A 19,078-nucleotide genomic window follows, 5' to 3' on the forward strand; every position below is an offset into this window, starting at 1 on the left:
TTGAAATGATTTATCTGGGTTAGGCATGAGCCCAAAGGATATGATCTATGATGTCAGAAATGGCATTAACTTACCACAGTGATAAATAGCCAAGGTAATGCTCGTCTTAAACTGAGTACGGTTGGCTTTCCTCTTCAAGTAGACAACTGGAAAAAAAAAATAGTTTGTATCAACAGAATTGAAGAGGTTTACAAGTGGAATTTCCTTTTGGATTTCCCAATTTCCTTAAGAGAATTAATACATTATTTCTCAATTACAATCTACATTTTGGCATAGTCTAACGCAGTGGGAGGAGAAACTCATTAAAAGTGTGGTAAATGGTCCTATGTGGGAAGAATACAGCAGGCAACAATCAGAGCCTGGATGTGACTGCAGGTCTTCCCTTTCTGTTTTGAAGAAAAAAGAAAAAAAAAGTTGCATTTGGAAATAATTGGAAAAATGTACACTGAGCAGACAAAGAGCCATCAGGAAGACTCGTAACTAGTATAAACAACAGGATTCAGGCAATAGTTGGCATGTTCCACTATGTCTATTGATTACCTTTAACACGCAGCACATTACACAACATAGTCTCAGTCTTGCTGCTCCCAGCACAAGGACACCTGCAGTGATGTGGGACCACAGCATTGCCAGTACCCTAGAGGCACCCCTAAGCAGCAGCACTGCATACAACCAGATGGAGTCTCATTAAATCATGTACCCTGAGTGCTCTTGAATAAGCAAATGGATAGCTATTTCTGCAGAACAGCATTGGTGGAACAAAAAGTATTAAAAAATGAAGCCTTCTATAGCTGTAAAATGTAATTCCTTTTTGAGACGTTAAAAGTTATACTTCAAGTAACAAGTGAAAATGCTATCACTTCTTGCAAGTTCTTCCATTACTTAAAGCAAAACGCAGAGAAAACATTTAAATTTAGGCTGATGTAGAAATTTATTTTCTGACTAAGCAATGTATTGTCCTCTCTATCAGCCCAGCTGCACAAATGCAGTAACAAGTTAAAAAAACAAAAAGCAAAAGGCAGCTTCTTAGTGAGGTCCAGATGCTTTAAATAAACTGCTCTTCTCCTTAAACACCTCCCAAGCCATAGCTAAATAGGAACTTAAGCATGCTTATGAAGTTCTGCAGAATTTTATTTGTTTTCCAGCGATTAGAAGTTACCATGCCTCTGTGGGAATTGGAAGCACACTAGGTTTTCCTATCCATAATAAAGGTAATTACAACAGAACTGATGCCACCTTAAGATTAGAGGATCATATATTTTATGATTCTGTTTATACAGTAACATATTGTGCTGTTTACCTTGGCTAGGCAATGTGCATACTGGGACTGCTTCTTATTATACGAAACTCGATCTTTTCACTGTTACCATGTCCTTTTCTGGCCTCTAACTCTACCTTTTCTGAACTACTTCTTCGTGAAGAGTTTTTTCATCTTTATCTCTTAGAACACATCATCTTACCAAACTATATTTGTGTGCATGCAAAGATGATGACTGAAGCTAAACCTGAGCACACATGAGAAAGGATGCTAATAAAAATGACATTATTTCAAGGTGATTTTAGTCAGAGCTGTAGCAGAATACACTTCTGTTTCCTGCAAAAAGCAGAAAGCATAGGAGAAAACTGTAGGGACTGATCACATAGCAAAAGACTGATACCATAATAGGCATGGGGAAGAAGCTAAATCTGTCCTGCTGTTTTATGCTTGTAGTGTTCGACTCTGCAACAGCAGCTTCCTTTTTAATATAAGTTTTGTAACAGGCGTTTGCCGTACATACTGCCAACAATTACACCTCAGCAGAAGGTTAGCCAAATGCAGAACATGCTTGCCTAATTTTTTGTTGACTCAGATTGCCCTGTTAGGAACTGGCTGTGGCAACTGACATGAGGAACACAACCACAGTAGCTGGGGCTGTGGCAGAAGCAGCTGTTTCTTGTAAAGAAATGCTGGTGAACATTTCATTGCTGGTGAAATAGTATTTTACCACTCATGAAACAACTGAGCAATGCCTCACTGTATGCAAATAAAGATTCTTAGCCCATGCATAAATATGGATTTCTTAACACCTGCCTTAGTTTTTAGGGTCAGAAAACAAGAATAAAATTCCATAGAAGTTTCATTAGTGACAGATCTTTTAACTGGCAAACTGCAAAGTAATTTTTATTGCTATATTAAAGGGGAGATTGCATTGTAAGGTTTTTTTTTTTTTTGCTTTTTAATGTAAAAATATATTTGAAAGGAAGAGGCTAGGAAGCTGAGGCAAGGGAAGTTTAGGCTGGACATCAGGAAGAGGTTCTTCACGACACCAAGTTAGGTGCGTGTGTCGGTCTGCTCGAGGGCAGGAAGGCTCTGCAGGAGGATCTGGATAGGCTGGAGCGATGGGCTGAGGCCAACTGTATGAGGTTCAACAAGGCCAAGTGCTGGGTCCTGCACCTGGGCCACAACAACCCCAAGCAGCGCTACAGGCTGGGAGATGAGTGGCTGGAAAGCTGCCTGGCAGAGAAGGACCTGGGAGTCTTGGTCAATAGTTGGCTGAATATGAGCCAGCAGTGTGCTCAGGTGGCCAAGAAGGCCAACAGCATCCTGGCTTGTATAAGCAGCAGTGTGGCCAGCAGGGCTAGGGATGTGATTGTCCCCCTGTACTCGGCTCTGGTGAGGCCGCACCTCGAGTACTGTGTTCAGTTTTGGGCCCCTCGCTACAAGAAGGACGTCGAGGTGCTTGAGTGAGTCCAGAGAAGGGCAACGAAGCTGGTGAGGGGTCTGGAGAACAAGTCTTATGAGGAGCGGTTGAGGGAGCTGGGGTTGTTCAGCCTGGAGAAGAGGAGGCTCAGGGGTGACCTTATCGCTCTCTATAGGTACCTTAAAGCAGGCTGTAGAGAGGTGGGGGTTGGTCTGTTCTCCCACGTGCCTGGTGACAGGACGAGGGGGAATGGGCTAAAGTTGTGCCAGGGGAGGTTTAGGTTGGATCTTCTTTACTGAAAGTGTTGTTAAGCATTGGAATAGGCTGCCCAGGGAAGTGGTTGAGTCACCATCCCTGGAGGTCTTTAAAAGACATTTAGATGTAGAGCTTAGCAATATGGTTTAGTGGAGGACTTGTTAGTGTTAGGTCAGAGGTTGGACTGGGTGATCTTGGAGGTCTCTTTCAACCTAGATGATTCTGTGATTCACAGAGAGGGTGGTTGCACACTGGAACAGGCTCCCCAGTGAAGCAGTCACTGCACCAAGCCTGTCTGAATTTAAGAAGCGTTTGGACTGTGCACTTAGTCACATGGTCTAAACTTTTGCGTAGACCTGTGCGGTGCCAGGAGTTGGACTTGATGATCCTTATGGGTCCCTTCCAACTCGGGATATTCTATGATTCTATATTTGAAGGTCTCACAAAAGTTTCCACCAATTCATCTGGAGTTCTTGTTGACTGATGCTTTAAACACGCCAGAATCTAGTAGAGTTCATAATCAGAGCTCTTTAAACAGCTGTTGAGTTAAAGAGGGTAAAAGATGCTATTCAAATGTAGATATTGAAATTGAGCCAGATTCCAGGCACCTCTATTCCTTAAGGTTTACAGGCCTGTTTTTGCAAACTGACAAGTGCCTTACAGGAGGTAAAGTTCTGAATGTTCAAATCCATACTTGTGATTAAGTAGAAACAAAAATAACCTTCAGGTAAAAAGTCTGAAAGCCTGTTTAAAATGCAGACTGATGTGCTTCCAGAAGCATCTCACTAAAACTATAACATACAAAGAAGGTGTGGAATTATTCCCCATCTTCAACAAGCTTCTACATTCCGCTAACCCTGTCACATCCACTGTGCCACAGATGCCTGATCCCTTGACCTCAGGATCTGACTAGAAAATACACCTTCTTGCAGCAGGGTATCCTGCATCAAATGATAGGCACCTGGGATAAAAATCACACCATGCTAAATTTTAGAGTTGGCTATGTCCTTTGCTAATTATCCCCAAGGGATTTCCACAAGGTGTCACGCAGGACTTGCTTCCACCTCCAGCAGCTAGACAGCACGCTGGTGCTTACAGCCCAAAAAACCCTCCAAACCACAACTGGGGACAGCTGCTGCTGAGCACTGCTGGTGTTCTTCAGGGTTATCTTCTTGCCTCAGTGGGAAGAAATCCTGGAGGACTTGTTTTTAATCCCTTAAAAAGTGCTTTGTAAAGGTTACGACCACAGGATAGGCTGAGAGAAAATATTTCTGACAAAACCCATTCTTAAATTATTACCTGCTCTTTGCTAGGTAGGCTGAGTACCCCACCTGCTCTTATTTCCTATTGCTGGAAACCTGAATACAGTGTATACAGACTTGAGCACATTTCAAACTCAGCATAGCTGCACAAGGTAACTGGTATTTTCTTAAAAGAAATCACTTCAACAGATTATCAGGTTCACAGCTGAAATAACAAAACATAGTTGCTTGCTAAAAGACATGGAGAATGTTTAACACATACTACAGATAGCAAGTGACAAAAGACCAAGGAACCAAAACTGATTCATGCCGACGGGGTCTTGAATGAAACTGCAGCCCCTGCCAGTAAACAGAGCTGTCAGAAGCCCCAGGCCATGGCTTCTCACAGCCAGCTCCGGTATTCCCCCCACTTAAGTCTCCAGCCACAATGCCACATCACATTGCCACCTAGTGGACACCAATATTTAACACTCCCAACCCTCAGTCATAGGAGCATAAATAGTTTCAGTTTTATTTTTTATTAAAAATAATAATAATAATCTTACTCTTTTCAGTTCAGTCCCAGACTACAACAATGCATATAAGTGCAGGAAACACCCAAACTAGCAACTTCAGCTTTTACTGGTTTATGAAGGTGTCTGGAAATAATGATTCCTTCTCAAAGTCAAAAACGCGTAAAACAAACAGTATAGCCAGCAACTAGATTTTTATTTCAGATTTTTTTTTTTATTCTATCGCGTTGTTGAAGAAATTCCTCCATTCTAAAGCAATACAAAGCTCCTCATAAATAAAACATGTTTAAGGGCATTACCCCTAAGAGAAAACCCCAGGAAGTTTTAGCACAGCTCCTTACAGCAGCCAGGCATGTTTTGTGTGAGAAATTTAAGATGCGTGGTACACAAAGATTAATGTGTACATAGAGAGGCAGATGCTGCTTGCACTGACACTGTTCTTGCCTCCCTTCTGGCTACAAGATGGGATATAATTAAGAACGGAAATACTGGAAGTTAAAAACAGTAGATGCTAATTTGAGAAAAGGCATCCCTGGTGTGTGAAAAAGCTTCCAACTTAAGAATGACATCTAGCCAAGCGTGACAACCTGCAATTGGATCTGTATCTTAGCAGTTATCTGATGCCTACATTTTTATCCTACAGGAAAACACTAGAGAAAATACGTTCACAGGCATTAACTTTGTAAACTTCCATTTCTGTCCTGCCTATGGCTCACTAACTTAAAGAGGAAGCATAAGAAGAAAATGACTGGTTAAGACTGAGAAGAAACTTCTTTAAATAGCCATAATCCCCTGCTCCACAGAATCCAATACAGCTCTCTTAAAGTTCTCTTAAAAGATCTTGCAGATCTCTTAAGATCACTTCACACCCTCTTTGCATTCTTATTTTGTGAGCTTGCCGGCCCCCAACCCAGCCCATCAGAACCAAGTAGTTGAATAGTTGTAGCTTGATTATTGCCAGTTCAGATGTCAAAAAGTGGCACTTTAAGACAGAAAGTCAGCTGTGAATACCGAGTTGTGCAAGTGCCCACTGGAAAGAATAAAATCATAGGTTTGACCATACTTCACCCACTCATTTTGAGCAAACCTAGAAAAATTGGTGGTTTTGACCTCAGCTTCAAGAGCATAAATCTAGATCATCTTGACCAGAGCCTTTGATGTCAGTAAAGTCACGCCTAATTTACCCTAGCAGAACTGAAATTAGAGCCTAGCCCAAGGGTAAAAACGTCTTTCAAGTCACCCAGCCTGGTCCTCCCCCTGTGCAGGTTTGTAGCTGCACCACAGTGACTCTATCCTTATACCATCCCTTCCTATGACTTGAAGTTTGTCATCGTTTCCTTCTAACCACAGGGTAGGAGAGACTTTCAGGGTCAGAGCTGATCATGGGACTCTGGTCTGTGAGGGGAACTTTTCTCCCAGCCTTCTCACACAATAGCATTTATCTGCATTCTCTAATTACATACAACTACAGCTGGGTAAAATCAGAGAAACCCACTAGACAGGATAACGTACATTTTCTTCAAGTCTAAGGAAAGTCAATGAGTAGTTCTGAAGTAAAGAAAAAGGAAAAAAAGTGAGAGAAGAAAATAAGACCTGTATATGCTTTGACATTCTTAAAACTATATTTTTTTCAGGTCAGAAGGACTAATGCAAGTCACACTATTCAGGGAAGGAGGCACTAAGTGACAACAAAGGAAGATGACAAAGCAGGAGCAGAAGAAACTAGATCAAGTCAATAGAAAGCAAGTTCATGATTGGATTTGGCTGCCAAAATATCCTCCCATATCTCCCTCTCCTGACCTTTAGCAAATTATATCCTATGCTGTTCTGTTTCCCCATGGAGCCATAATGAACATTTACTTTCCTCTGGCTCAAAGCACACGTTCAATACAGGAAAGCCAAGCAAGCTAAAAAAGGTTTTTGGAAACAGACTGACAGATCCACAGTCACTAGTTGCCATACCAGGGTCTTTAGTGAGCATATCCCAGGGCAGATGAGGGTCCACACCAAGCACTTTTCATGCTGGCTCCTCCTCGGGGGGGGCACCAAACGGCCTATGAAACCTCAGGCACTGAGAACATGACTGGAAAAGGCCACAAGCACCCTGCTCCAATGTCGACAATAGCCCGGCTTGGACACAACAGCTTCCTGAAATCCCTTCCAATATAAATATTCAAAGATTCTACCAACATCTTTAAAATTTCACTTTTTTTTAACCTCAGTTAAACAAGGATAGAGGACCAAAGCCTCTCCAGAAATAAGCAGTGCGCTGTTAAAAAGCATGCTGTAATAAAACCTTTAAGTGAGTTTTAAGTGAATATTAAACACATAATAATGCACGTTGCTACAGCCAGCAATGAAATTGAACACAACAATCAGAGCAAGACAGTTTAGCACAGATGCCTTGACAATTCATTATTTAAATAAAAAACAAAGGACAGTTGTCCACAACACATAGGTTGCCACATGAAAAAGTTATTTCCACATTTTTCCTACAGCCTGCTTTAATTGAAAGTCATAGGAAACATGAGTTTAGGAGAGCAAGATTAGACATAAAGCTCCTCAAAAATCACTAGAGGAAAGGAAATCTTCTTAAGCTTCGGTGTTTTTTAGCAGTTCATCCTAGACTAGGCCTAACTTCCCACCTGGGATTAGGCCTTTCCACAATGCTTTCTGTTTTCAGAGATCACATACAACGCACAGGGCTGGTTACAGTAGCTCAGGGACAAAACAAGCAGCACCCTTACCCAAACATAGAGTTACAGATTAGGCATTAGACACCATGCTCTGAGATCAAAGTAACTATCCCAGCTATTTCACTGCAGGTTTACTAATCCTAGTGCTAGAGAGAGATCAGCTTTACACTTAATCTAAATTACATAAACCTGGTAGGTATCTTCACAGCCAGTACTAATCCACTCTGCCCAGTAATTTAAGCCAGGGCTCTAAATTGGTTTGTGAGGAACTGTCTATCCTGGATCTGCATCATGAGGGGACGCCTCTCTTTGGAGAATGTGGAAGTAGCAGTTTAAGCCAGGTGGTATTTGTTGTGCATGAAGCAAGGTAGCATTAATTCAAGAGATTAATCATAGTCTTTCTCACTTTTTATACCAGGCTTTATCCATTAATCTGCACTTGCAGTAGAAGCTCTGTAAGTCACATCAGTAACTAAGACAGTTATTGTAAAGTCCTGATAACAGAAAGCTAGGAAGTGCACAAGCAATGATAAAGAAAAAAAAAATCAAGGTTATGGTATCACAAAAGGAACTTTGTCTGCTTAGCCAGTAAAACATTTCTTTACAACATAACTTCCTTATTGTCCAGCAAGTGTTTTGTACTACTAATTGTAAAAGTTGCAGAGAAACCTCAATGTGAGCCTACTGCAATGTTATCCATCAAGCAAAGGTCACCACTTTATATGTGCAGTTCAATTAAGTATGAGTTCACGATGCCTTCTCTGCATTTACTATACAGTGCTAGAGAACCAACAGAGTAGTAGAGATGCTGCAATATCATATGCAAGACAAAAACACCCTGCTTCATGTGCAGCACCTGGGATCAAACTTTATGATAAGGCACAAAACCAATTACACCTTATCAATACAACACTAAAAAACAAGCTCCCCAAATCCAAAGCCATTGCACTTGCTTCCTGCGAATTTCTGCCAAAAGGTCATTTCTGCCTTGATACCAACAGAGACACTGTGCTGACACGAGCAGTTGCTACACACTTCTGGCTGGTTGGACGGTTTGGTTTGCTGCACCAGCCTTTTTAGTTCTGCTTTCTCCTCACTGTCTACTCCTCTGTAAAGGCCAGAAACTTTTCTGTTTAATGCCAATCACAATACTTTGTTGGACAGTTGTACTCCTGTAATAAACAGTAAGAATAACAGAAGGTCACATGTTTGAATCTACATCTGCTATCCCTGTCTCTAAAGGCTGTGATGGATGGCACTGATAGATTTAGCCATAATATGCTGAGCATTACTAGTCTCAGCTGTTCATTCATCTCTTTGCCAGAGGTGATTGCCTTGTGGCAAACACATGCCAATCCTGTAGCTTCTGTAGTTTGCAGCTTGGCAGATTTAACCACAGTTATTCACTTCTGTAACTCTTGCAATGTAACTTCTGCAGGAAGGTGGGGTAGGCACCTGAGAAAGGAAAGGTAGCCTTAACCTGACAGAGCTCATCTGTCATAGCCAAAAAGGTCAGTATTTTGATAACAGAGATTTCAGATATGCATGCAAAACAAACAAAAGCACCTTCTGACATGAAGCCATATAAGAATCTAAGAATGGATTCTCCCTATTTTCTGTTTGATCACTAAACTTATTTTTTGTCCGTGCAGTATTTCCCTTTACAGGTTTAAGGTGAAAAACAAGCTCAGATTTCCATTTCAAGCACCATGATGTTCTTCCTATAGTACAAGTCAAACTGACCCTATCCCAGTTAATAAATATTTCCAGTGTTGCTGCTCTCTCTGTATCCTGCTTTAATGTAATGACACCACAGCAACAGTTCCCGGCACTCCAGAGATGATGGGAAAGTATAAACAGCGCTCCATCTGCAGTTCATTTGCTATCGCTATAAAAAAAGAGCAAAACAAGCCTTTGACTGATGGTCGGTTTCCACAGTTCAGTGGCAACAGCTTTGCAAATGAACTATTTCAGGCAAGAGCTGGTGGCAGTTATTTGATAAAATGCAGCAGTTCTGATAATATGTGGATTTTTTATATTTTTTTTTTAAACTTGGACTTTGTAAATGGTAGTATTCAAGGACAAGCTTGCCAGGTCAAATTTGACCCAGGTTTTGAATGTGTAAAAGCTGAGTGGTAGAGATCACTGAAGGAAAGATTAATGACACTATTATCATGAATTTGTGCAGCTACATAGCTGTGCACAGAGAAAAAGGTTTGTTTGGAGGCATGGTAAATGAAGTCTGGGTATGTTCTGGGGATACTTTGGTTCCTTTTTCAGTATGGAGATAATTTATCTCAGAGTTATTTAAATACACTTGAGTTACTATATGCAGGCTTTAAAGATTAATATTTTTTTTACTTCTGCCTGATGATCAGCAGTTTTGTAATTTCCTATTATCATCAAAATACACTCTATTTAACATTACCCAGCTAACCTGCACTGAAAGATTCTCATAATATGTCCAGCTGGCCCCTTCAATATTATGTTTTTCATGCTGTTGCAATGCAATCAGTGTGTGATATTTTTAATTATTATCTTTCCAAATGTGTAAAATTGAACTCTGATTCTCCTGAGCAAAAACATTTTATAGTTCACCAGTTGTGATGTACTAAATTGTAAAGAACACAGCTCTTGCATGAAATGGTAAGAACACCTTAATCAGTTTGGGACTACATTCTTACCTTGTGAAATCAGCCAAAGCTCCTCTAATATCATCAGTGCACTCATTTACATCTCCTGAAGAGCTGCCATCTGAGGGAGGCAGGGCCATGCAGAGAGAGGGGGCAGGAAGAACAGTTGATCTCATTGCCCACTGTGTTCAGTAATTACAGGGGTCTTGAACCTTGTGCCAGTGGGACAGACCTTGATAGTCAGGGTATGGTAATCTCTACTCGTATTACTAATTCCTTTGTAGCTCTGGGCACCTCATCTGATCATTGTCAAAGTTTTGGTCCAATATTCAAATTTGTTAAGTATCTGTAATCAAAGTCAGACAGGCCTGCATGTATAGGTGCTTGATACACTGCTGATTAAATTCAGCACTAGGGCCAAATCACTTGACTGAAATTTTCATCTCCTCAGTGCAGGGTAAATACCACCCCAGTGTCACTATGGGCATCTGCAGTCTTGAAGGTTCACATAGAAACTGGCCTCTGCAAGGACAGAAAGTATTTCTTCCCTTTGACTTCAATTCTTCCTTCATTTGCAGCTGATCTGGTCCCTGCAAAAACTGGTAGGTGAAACTCTGAGATCTGTTAAGAGATTTTTCTCTCTTCTTCCTGTCATTAAACAATTTCAGTTTCAGCAATGTTAGGCCCAAGAAGCAATTCTGGAGGAAAATGGATTGTAAGAACATGACCCAAATGTTCCTGACTTCAATGAAAAATTCACTGAATTCAGTCAGACACATTATTTGATGAGCTCTTTCCCTTTCTTCCCTGTGTTTCCAGAGGTGGATAAATAATTCAGTCAAACATAAACATAATCACTTTTGAAATCTGCTGAATAAAGGAGTCTTCCTCCTGATCATACTCTGGGTCTCAGTTTATTTCAGTGGAAATACTTTGTGATTAAAATACTGAATATTACAAGATTGCTATCACATTCCCAGGTCAGTCTGTGAGAATTGCTCCTCACCTTCAGGCTCTAAGTTTCCAAAGTTCCCAGATATTCATGGGCCCTTTTCTGTTCACAGTAGACTGGCCTCTTCATTAACTTCTGCTGTGCTCAGATCTCTCATCTACAGAATGGTAGTTCTTCACATCACAGTGGTGTGGGAAGCATGAATCCAAATACCCCTCAGGTATTATGAAGAAAGGGTTTTATAGAGGCTGCCTGCACAAATTTGCCAGATGTGTTCAGAGTTTATTGTCCCTTTTAGCCTGCACTGAAAGTCTCTGTCATATAATGTGGCTGTAATTACATGTTGGCGTTCCACTCATGATTGGAGCTGCTTCTACTCCAGAATAATACAGGAAGGTAAAAAGCCTGTTCACGTCTAAAAATCAGTGCTGCTTGGCCATTTATCTCTCTGGTACCTTTCAGAGATCCTAATTCAAAGCTTGAAATTCTCTACTAGTTCATTACGCAAAGTATTTATTGTACAGCTAGGAAATCCTGCATAATTTGGTCTTTAATTGTAGCCTTTCACCCTTTCTTTTCACAATGACCAACTGGAATTGCATCTTCTGTTCTTTCTAAACCATTCATTCATTCATACTGTCCACCAGGATATAATCCCTCATTTCCAGCTGGGAACCACTTGCAGCAATCCCCTGTTATACGCACCAGAAATTTAGCACTATGAATGAAAGCAGTGACACATATTAATCAGTATGCCATGTTTTTTCTGGGTATGAAATTTCAGAATATCCGCTAAATTGTAAAGTTTGTTTGTAACTTCATCTACCTCTCCTTTCCTCATAATTATTTACATGGGACCATTGGGATACAGCATGTCATAATATTCTTTCATACTTGCAAACCGCAAACTAGAAGAAAGCTGAGCCAGGACTAATGCAAACAGACAGAAACAGATAAGTACATCTGGCTATGAATAAACAGCAAGTTTTTTGCTTCCTCTCCTGGAAACTTTCTTGGACTGCGTTCCACCACAGTTTATTCTTTTAGAGACAAAATGGCCTGCTTCAATAGTTGCATAATATTGTAAAGCATCATCAGATTCAGGCATCATAAAAGACTTAAAAGTCCACGAGCAAAAGTAGATCTATTTTTAGAGCCAATGACCCATCATTTGTATAGATTAATATTAGTTAAAGAAAATAATAAATCAGACATAATCAGCTCTACCTATACAAAAACAACACTAACCGGTGACAAGTTAAAATTGAGCTGGCTGAGTTAAATCCACACTGTGAATGGCCAGGTTGGTCCCCCACACAAGTTGCTTTGCACAGCTGCAATACTGTCCGTGTTGTGGAAGGGACAGTTTGGGGAAATATCTATAACAAATCAAATCACACTGGAAATGCCATTTGCCTGTTGAGCAGAATGGGTAAACTAATATTAGAAACCTCCACTTTAATTTTTCCTGTCTCCATTCCATGGTAAATTGTTATCTATTTATTTTTAAGTACAACAAAAGGTTGTACTTTTCCACAGCTATTCCAAATGTAGTCATTCATCCTTTTTTAACAAAGTTACAAGAACATTCACTGTGGAGTCTGAGGGATGGTAAACAGAAATTGATTTCAGATTTAATAGTAATATTTGTCATAGATGAGTTGATATTTTCAATTATTTCTACTGACTCCTCAATCCTAAATCTATGTTCCAGAAAGAGTTCTCAAAGAGATTTTTTTCCAAAAGTAATGATTTTTCTCTAAATTCAGACTGTTATGTTCAAGTTTGTAGAAAAAAAAGTTGTTACAGAAAGCTAAAACAAAACCATATGTTTTCTATTTCTTTTAAGAAAAAGTTCTCTGTTATCAGTTGCACTTTTTAATGCTAAAATTAAATACTATATTGCAGAAAAACAAGGGCTATTTACTGGCTAAATGCTACCAAAAGAGAAGATCTATTTATCACTTACAATTTTCAGTGGCATGTATGTGGTCTTTATTTATTGAGTTTTGTTATTTACAGTCATTCAACAGTTACTTATAGAACTTAATTTTGTAATTTTCTCTGTCTTGTTTCTCAGTTGTATATCTTATCTCTTTCCTCATTGAAAGGACTGAGCTTTCTTACAGAAAGGATTTCCATAGTTTATTTCCAAAGCTTTCGACAGCACTCTAAGTCTGTTCAATTCATCCGCTGTGTAAATAAACCATCATTTTAAACAAAAGATGAAAGTACTGCTTTTGCAGATATCCTCCCTGTATAACCATTTAAAATAGAACCAAGAGTTATTTTGCTTTCAGCACATAAGCTTGCAAATAAAATCTTTGAACATGAACTTTGAAGAAGAATACTGATCTACAACAGGGTCTGTCCACGTGTATCGTCTCTCAGGCACAGGTAACTTTCCTAAATTTGAAAGAGCTTTGTGTAAGATTGGGAGTTTTTTTCATCAGATGGCCTTGAATGCACTGGGCTTACCTGCAGGAAGGGACCAAAGGTAGAAGTTAACCATATTGGATGGTTTTACATTTGTCTTGTAAAAAACTCACTTTCAGCCTCACTATGGCAGTAAATCAGAGACTATTTATACCCAGAGCTTTGAATACTTACTGCCTGGTAACACCAGACAAGACTAAAGAGGAAAAAAAAAAAAAAAAAAAAAAAAAAAAAAAGGAGCAGTTCTTAGTTCTTCAAGTTAGTGCCTTTCCCTGTCATGGAAAGTTTTGCAAACAGGTATTGCTTATTACTTTAAGCTACTGGGTTTGAGACTGAAAATCAGTGGTTTGAAATTTGGTCTGAAGAATCTTGCCAAAGCTGGTACTGAAGTTTTAACGGCTCAAAAATAATGAAAGGCTAGGATATGCATAGATTATTGTAAATAAATAACATGGTATGTCAGGAAGAATGAAGGAGAGTGATGAAAGGCAATGAAAGACCATGATTTAAAGAGTCACATTGCAGAGCAGCACAAACACAGTGATGTTCTCCTGTTAAGATCTCTTTTTACAAAGTTGTGGGCTTTTATTGTTTTGCTGGAAATGTTTTGAGAAGGTACTTTTCAGGAATTTAAAATAATGAAGAAAAACTACATTTCCCTATTTGTACTCTCATTGAAGTTTTAATTCTTTAAGGTAAACTCAGTCTGATGAGATATTTTTCTAAAGAATTTATTCCATTAAGGGGGAAAGAGGTAAATGTCCCAAAAATTGTTTAGCACAGGCATTCAAGCTCTGCCATTGGAAAGGGTAAACAGCAAGTTACACAGATCTTGAAGGTCAAGTCATTTTATTCGTTATATTTCATTGTAGTTAGGCTTGGGTGAACTTCAGAAAATTGAAGTGTGTGCATACATGCGTCCTTCCATTTATGGAGGGTGTAATAACTCTGGAAGAGCTGACATATTATGACAGAGAATAAATACAAAACTGTATAAACAGATTTCATTGCAATTGGTAGTCCTTAGACAAAACTTTCTTCTATCCACATACTGCCAAACTCAGTAAAGACAGGATTTAACAAAGCTCAATGTAAAGTCCAAAACAGGGACCTAATTCCATTTTAATGGATATTATATAAACCCAGTATACAAGAATTTCATTGCTAATCTGGGAGTAGAAAGATCAAGATCTGGAGTCCTTACACGAGTGTAAAATACAAACATTTAGTTCAGCTTTCTGCAGATCAAAGAATGTGATACTTTGTGATTATTATTTTAAATGCTTTTAATTAATCTCAAAACAAGCTGCAGCTAAAGGTCATGATTTAAGTGCTTTAGACTGCAGAGATGCAGCTCCAAGGAAAAGTGTGTTTTTGTGTTGCTAGGGGAACCCTTCATGTGTGATGGCAGCAGAAACTCTCTGAAAAACAAGAAAGGAAGGGTAAGTAGGTATTGTTTAATAAAAAACATGAAAAGATTAAATCAAGGTCCAGAAAATCATTACACATAAAAAAGAGGGACAGACAGAACATTTTTAAAAGCATTTTAGAGAGTTTTTAAATATTTAATATTAATAGTTTTAAAATATTTATTTGTTAAAACTATATTTAATTATTTCAAAGGAAGAGCTTAGACTAGAACTGTTGCCAGAGATTGCTTAATGAAATAGATTAATGGTGCCCTGAAAGGACCTCAGAAGGCTGGTGCTGTGTGCATGAAACCAGTGGAAGGATGCAGACTGTAGACTTTGCATGACATTTTCTTAAAATCCAGTAATCTGTGAAACTTTCCTTGCTTCAGAATTTATCATAAATCAGATCTCAACAAATCTGTCAATTTCTATGCACAGTTGTGCCACATTTTACAGTAATATTCTCCACTTCCAGGGTGCTTTGAAAATCCCTCTGAACTGAGCCTTAAACAAAGATTTTCTCTGTATGATGTGGATTGAAATCACTGCTCTAGATCATCACTAAAAATTATAGGGTCAGGGTCTCAGTTGACTTCTGCCTATTTATATCCACTGAGTATATAACATGGTGCCGTAATATAAGGACATAAAACTATTTGAGAGCGTCCAAAGGAGGGCTACAAAGATGGTGAAGGGTCTGGAGGGGAAGATGTGTGAGGAGCAGCTGAGGCCCCTTGGTTTGTTCAGCCCCGAGCAGAGCAGGCTGAGGGGAGGCCTCATGGCGGCCTGCAGCTCCCTCACGAGGGGAGCGGAGGGGCAGGCGCTGAGCTCTGCTCTCTGGGGACAGCGACAGGACCCGAGGGAACGGCATGGAGCTGGGACAGGGGAGGGTCAGGCTGGGGGTTAGGGAAAGGTTCTGCACCCAGAGGGTGGTCGGGCACTGGGACAGGCTCCTCAGGGCAGTGGTCACCGCACTGTGCCTGCCAGAGTTCAAGAAGCATTTGGACAATGCTCTCAGACATAGGGTTTGATTTTTGGGTGGTCCTGTATGGAGCCAGGAGTTGGATTTGATGGTCCCTGAGGGTCCCTTCCAACTTGGGATATTCTGTGATTCTATGAAAGCTGATCAATAGAAATTAGTATCAAGTAAACAAGTTTTTAAACAGTTTTAGTAGATCTCTGTAAATAATTGAAATTTTGGCCAACTGATCACACTTAGAGACACTTAGTGACACTGAAGTATTAAGTGAATATGGTTAAATTTCATCTGAAGCATAGTTTCAAATTCACAACTATACCTTCTAAATTTAAAAAAAAAAAAAAACTTTCAAAACTGGTTTAAAACCTTTTAACCAGTCTGTTAGGGCAATCTTTTTCAGGTAAAAACTATTTGAAAAATCAGTCTTGGTCTGTTTAATAATTTCATTGCCCTGCACATATTTTTTTGGTGCACAAGGTACTTATTTGAAAATATTTCTAATCCTCTACTTCTGATTGCTCTAAAGCCCTAGACTGGCACCTTCTACAACGAAAATCTTTGTACAGTGGAGATGATAAATATGGAGGTTCCTCTTCATTGTTCCTCCTACAACTGTCCTGGTGCCTTGCAACTGCATATTGCAATTGGGTGCAATCCAGTACTTTGGTTAGACCAAAGAAAAACCCAGTTCTACTGCTGACAAAAGAAGAAGAAAAAAAGATACGCATATAATCTTCTATGAGTTAAAGAAATCTTATTTCATTCATACATTTTTCAGTGCCTCACACAAGGGTTCTAGCACAGCCATCATAGCCAATGCATGAAGAAATTTTCCTATTCTTTCACTCTTTGGCAGCTCCATTAGGTAGCATGTGAAATTTTTCTTCTTTATCTTGAACAAATTTATCTGAAACAGAAATCGTTTTCACTTATTGAAGGGAAAAGAAGGACTAATCAGGTATTATTATCTTCGTGCAGACCTTTTTTATTACAGAATTACTTTCTGACAATTTGTTGTTTAGTAAATAAGTTTACTAAACATATATGGGAATTTGTCTAAATCATGTATATTTCTGGGAAATAAGCTACATGGGTAGGTAAGAAATAATGATTTCATACATATTATATAGGACATACATATAGTTAGAAAATGCAAAGAACGTTGATACAGTGGGAAAATTATTTGTAGATAGACTCTTGCTTAAGAATTCCCATACCTATTACAGAAACTATGAATTGTTACATGTGAAGAACAAAAATGTGTGAAATGCCTATAAAAGTATTTGGTAATTTGGATGTTTCTCTGCACTGTGTACTTCACACAAAGCTTAAATGTCAAGGAATCCTACACTGAAGCACTGACAAAATTATGAAAATTATTACATACTTTTTAAGCCCACCAACATCTTAGTTAGATTGTCCATAGAATTCAGGTCAGCAGCCATAAAATACAAAATAATTTATCAATCCTAATTCCACAGTAGTATTTCTATGCACAGGCCTCAGGTCTAGTTGTTGCATTCCCAGATTTTTCTTCCGACAGTGGGATTATTACAGATATTGACAGTAGCATATTAAAAGGCCTAAACTGGAAATGCAGACTAATAAAAAATGGAAAATAATAATGTTGAAAAGACTACTTGTCTTAATACAATAATATTCACTATTTGACCTTTTTCTTCTCATGCTCAAGAGGAATAGAACGTCATAAACAAACTTCCATAGGGACAAACTATATCATAGATAATCTCTTTTGAGAATAGCATGCTTGCAATAATATACATGAATTAACTTACTGTAATTTATGATATGTAGGACTAGGACTTTTTAGTGTATAACCCTGCATTAAATTATGTGGCCCAATGCATCAGACTTTTCATTCTAATAAGTTCAATGTATATTAGACATTTGCAATAAGTGTTTACTTTAAAAGCCTCACAGAAGAGGGGACAAAACAACATTCTTTAGTTTTCATTATTCATGACTTGTTCCAGCTTAAATCATAATTTTCTCTCTGCTTCAGACAATCTGTTGAGTTTCACATTACTTTTCATGCTTCAATAGCATTAATAACAGAACATTGAAAGCTAAGGCATATTTTAGTTGAGCTTACAATAAAAACCAAAGCATAATCCATAACAGTTGCCATTCATGACTGCATTGTTCCAATATTATATTTCTATAATTGCATTAACTTTCACAGTACTACACCAGCATGTAACCAAATAGCACATTGGTGGCTAAGGCCTGGAACAGATGGGCTTCTCATGAGCCAGTTCCCCAGCTGTTATGTGCCAGCACTGCGCTGTTGAAACCAATGCAATTGCAATAATATCAGCCAAAGATCTGCTCCACTGGATCATATTCTGATGCATTTGCATCGATATATATACCTCTACCAATAAAATACGCATCACGAATGGCATAAAAACAGGCTGTGAAAACAATTGTACAGTGCCCCAACACAGGTCAGCTGGCCCAATAGCACATCCAAACACACATCTGGTCACACATACTTAGGAGAGGAGGAAAAAAATCTGCAGATGCATATCACATGCGCTTCCCCTTGTAAGGGTCCATCTTTACTGGGAGCAATTAGTGAACTGGAGACCTCTTGATGTACAGTTTGCATCCAGCTCATCATACCTTGTACCCACTGATATTGCTACCCTCATTGCATTTTTTAATGCTTTATGAGCCCATTTCTATTTTTGACTTCCACAACATCCAGTGGCGATGACAATAGGAAAAACAGCTCCTTTGTATGTATTTTTAATGAACTACTTGACATTTTCATTAAATCCTCACTAGTTCTCATCGTAAACACTAAATAATAGGTCCCTCAATTCCTCAGCAATCTATTTGCCTTTCTAATCTCCCTTCTATATACCTTCAGAGCACTCTGTGACAGGCACCCTCACTTTTTTTTTCCCTGAGTCCCACTGAATATAATTCACTGTTACACAGGCCTGACTGCTCAGTGCTTTACACCTTCTGTAATCATTACAACATACAGGGCAAATAAAGTACAGACTGGTTGAAAATCAATCCTGATTCAACAGCATTTTATACCCAAATGCACGACATAATATATGTTTAATCATACAGGAACTGACCACAGCTTGATAGAAATCTTCCTGTCTCTAGTAGCATCAACAGAGCAATGTTAATTTATACCAGATGGACATCTGGCCCAGCTTGTGTGAAGAAACTGTTGAGGTAGAAATTTAATATTTAAACTAGTACAAACCTACAGAATT

At 39.0% G+C, this 19,078-nt stretch overlaps 2 protein-coding genes across 6 annotated transcripts in view; one reads left to right on the plus strand and one right to left on the minus strand.

Moving 5' to 3' along the window:
• LOC310899529 (uncharacterized protein) overlaps positions 1-18,729 on the minus strand; it is a 68,295-nt gene extending 49,566 nt beyond the window's left edge. Inside the window, exons 1-2 of one of the 2 annotated variants that reach the window (XR_014584361.1) lie at positions 7,458-18,729; positions 75-146 (exon numbers count right to left, since the gene is read on the minus strand). Coding sequence is in view for 1 of the 2 variants with exons in the window: in XM_083835980.1 (XP_083692106.1) it covers positions 75-146; positions 6,673-6,691 (91 nt within the window). In the remaining variant the exon portion in view is untranslated. Of the gene's footprint in view, positions 1-74; positions 147-6,672; positions 7,336-7,457 lie in introns of those variants that run through there. The other variant, XM_083835980.1, reaches the window with a different exon arrangement.
• PDE5A (phosphodiesterase 5A) overlaps positions 1-19,078 on the plus strand; it is a 135,616-nt gene that overhangs the window by 17,515 nt on the left and 99,023 nt on the right. The window lies entirely within an intron of this gene.

Source organism: Anser anser (genome assembly GCF_964211835.1).
Source record: "Anser anser genome assembly, chromosome: 4".
NCBI classification, from domain to species: domain Eukaryota; kingdom Metazoa; phylum Chordata; class Aves; order Anseriformes; family Anatidae; genus Anser; species Anser anser.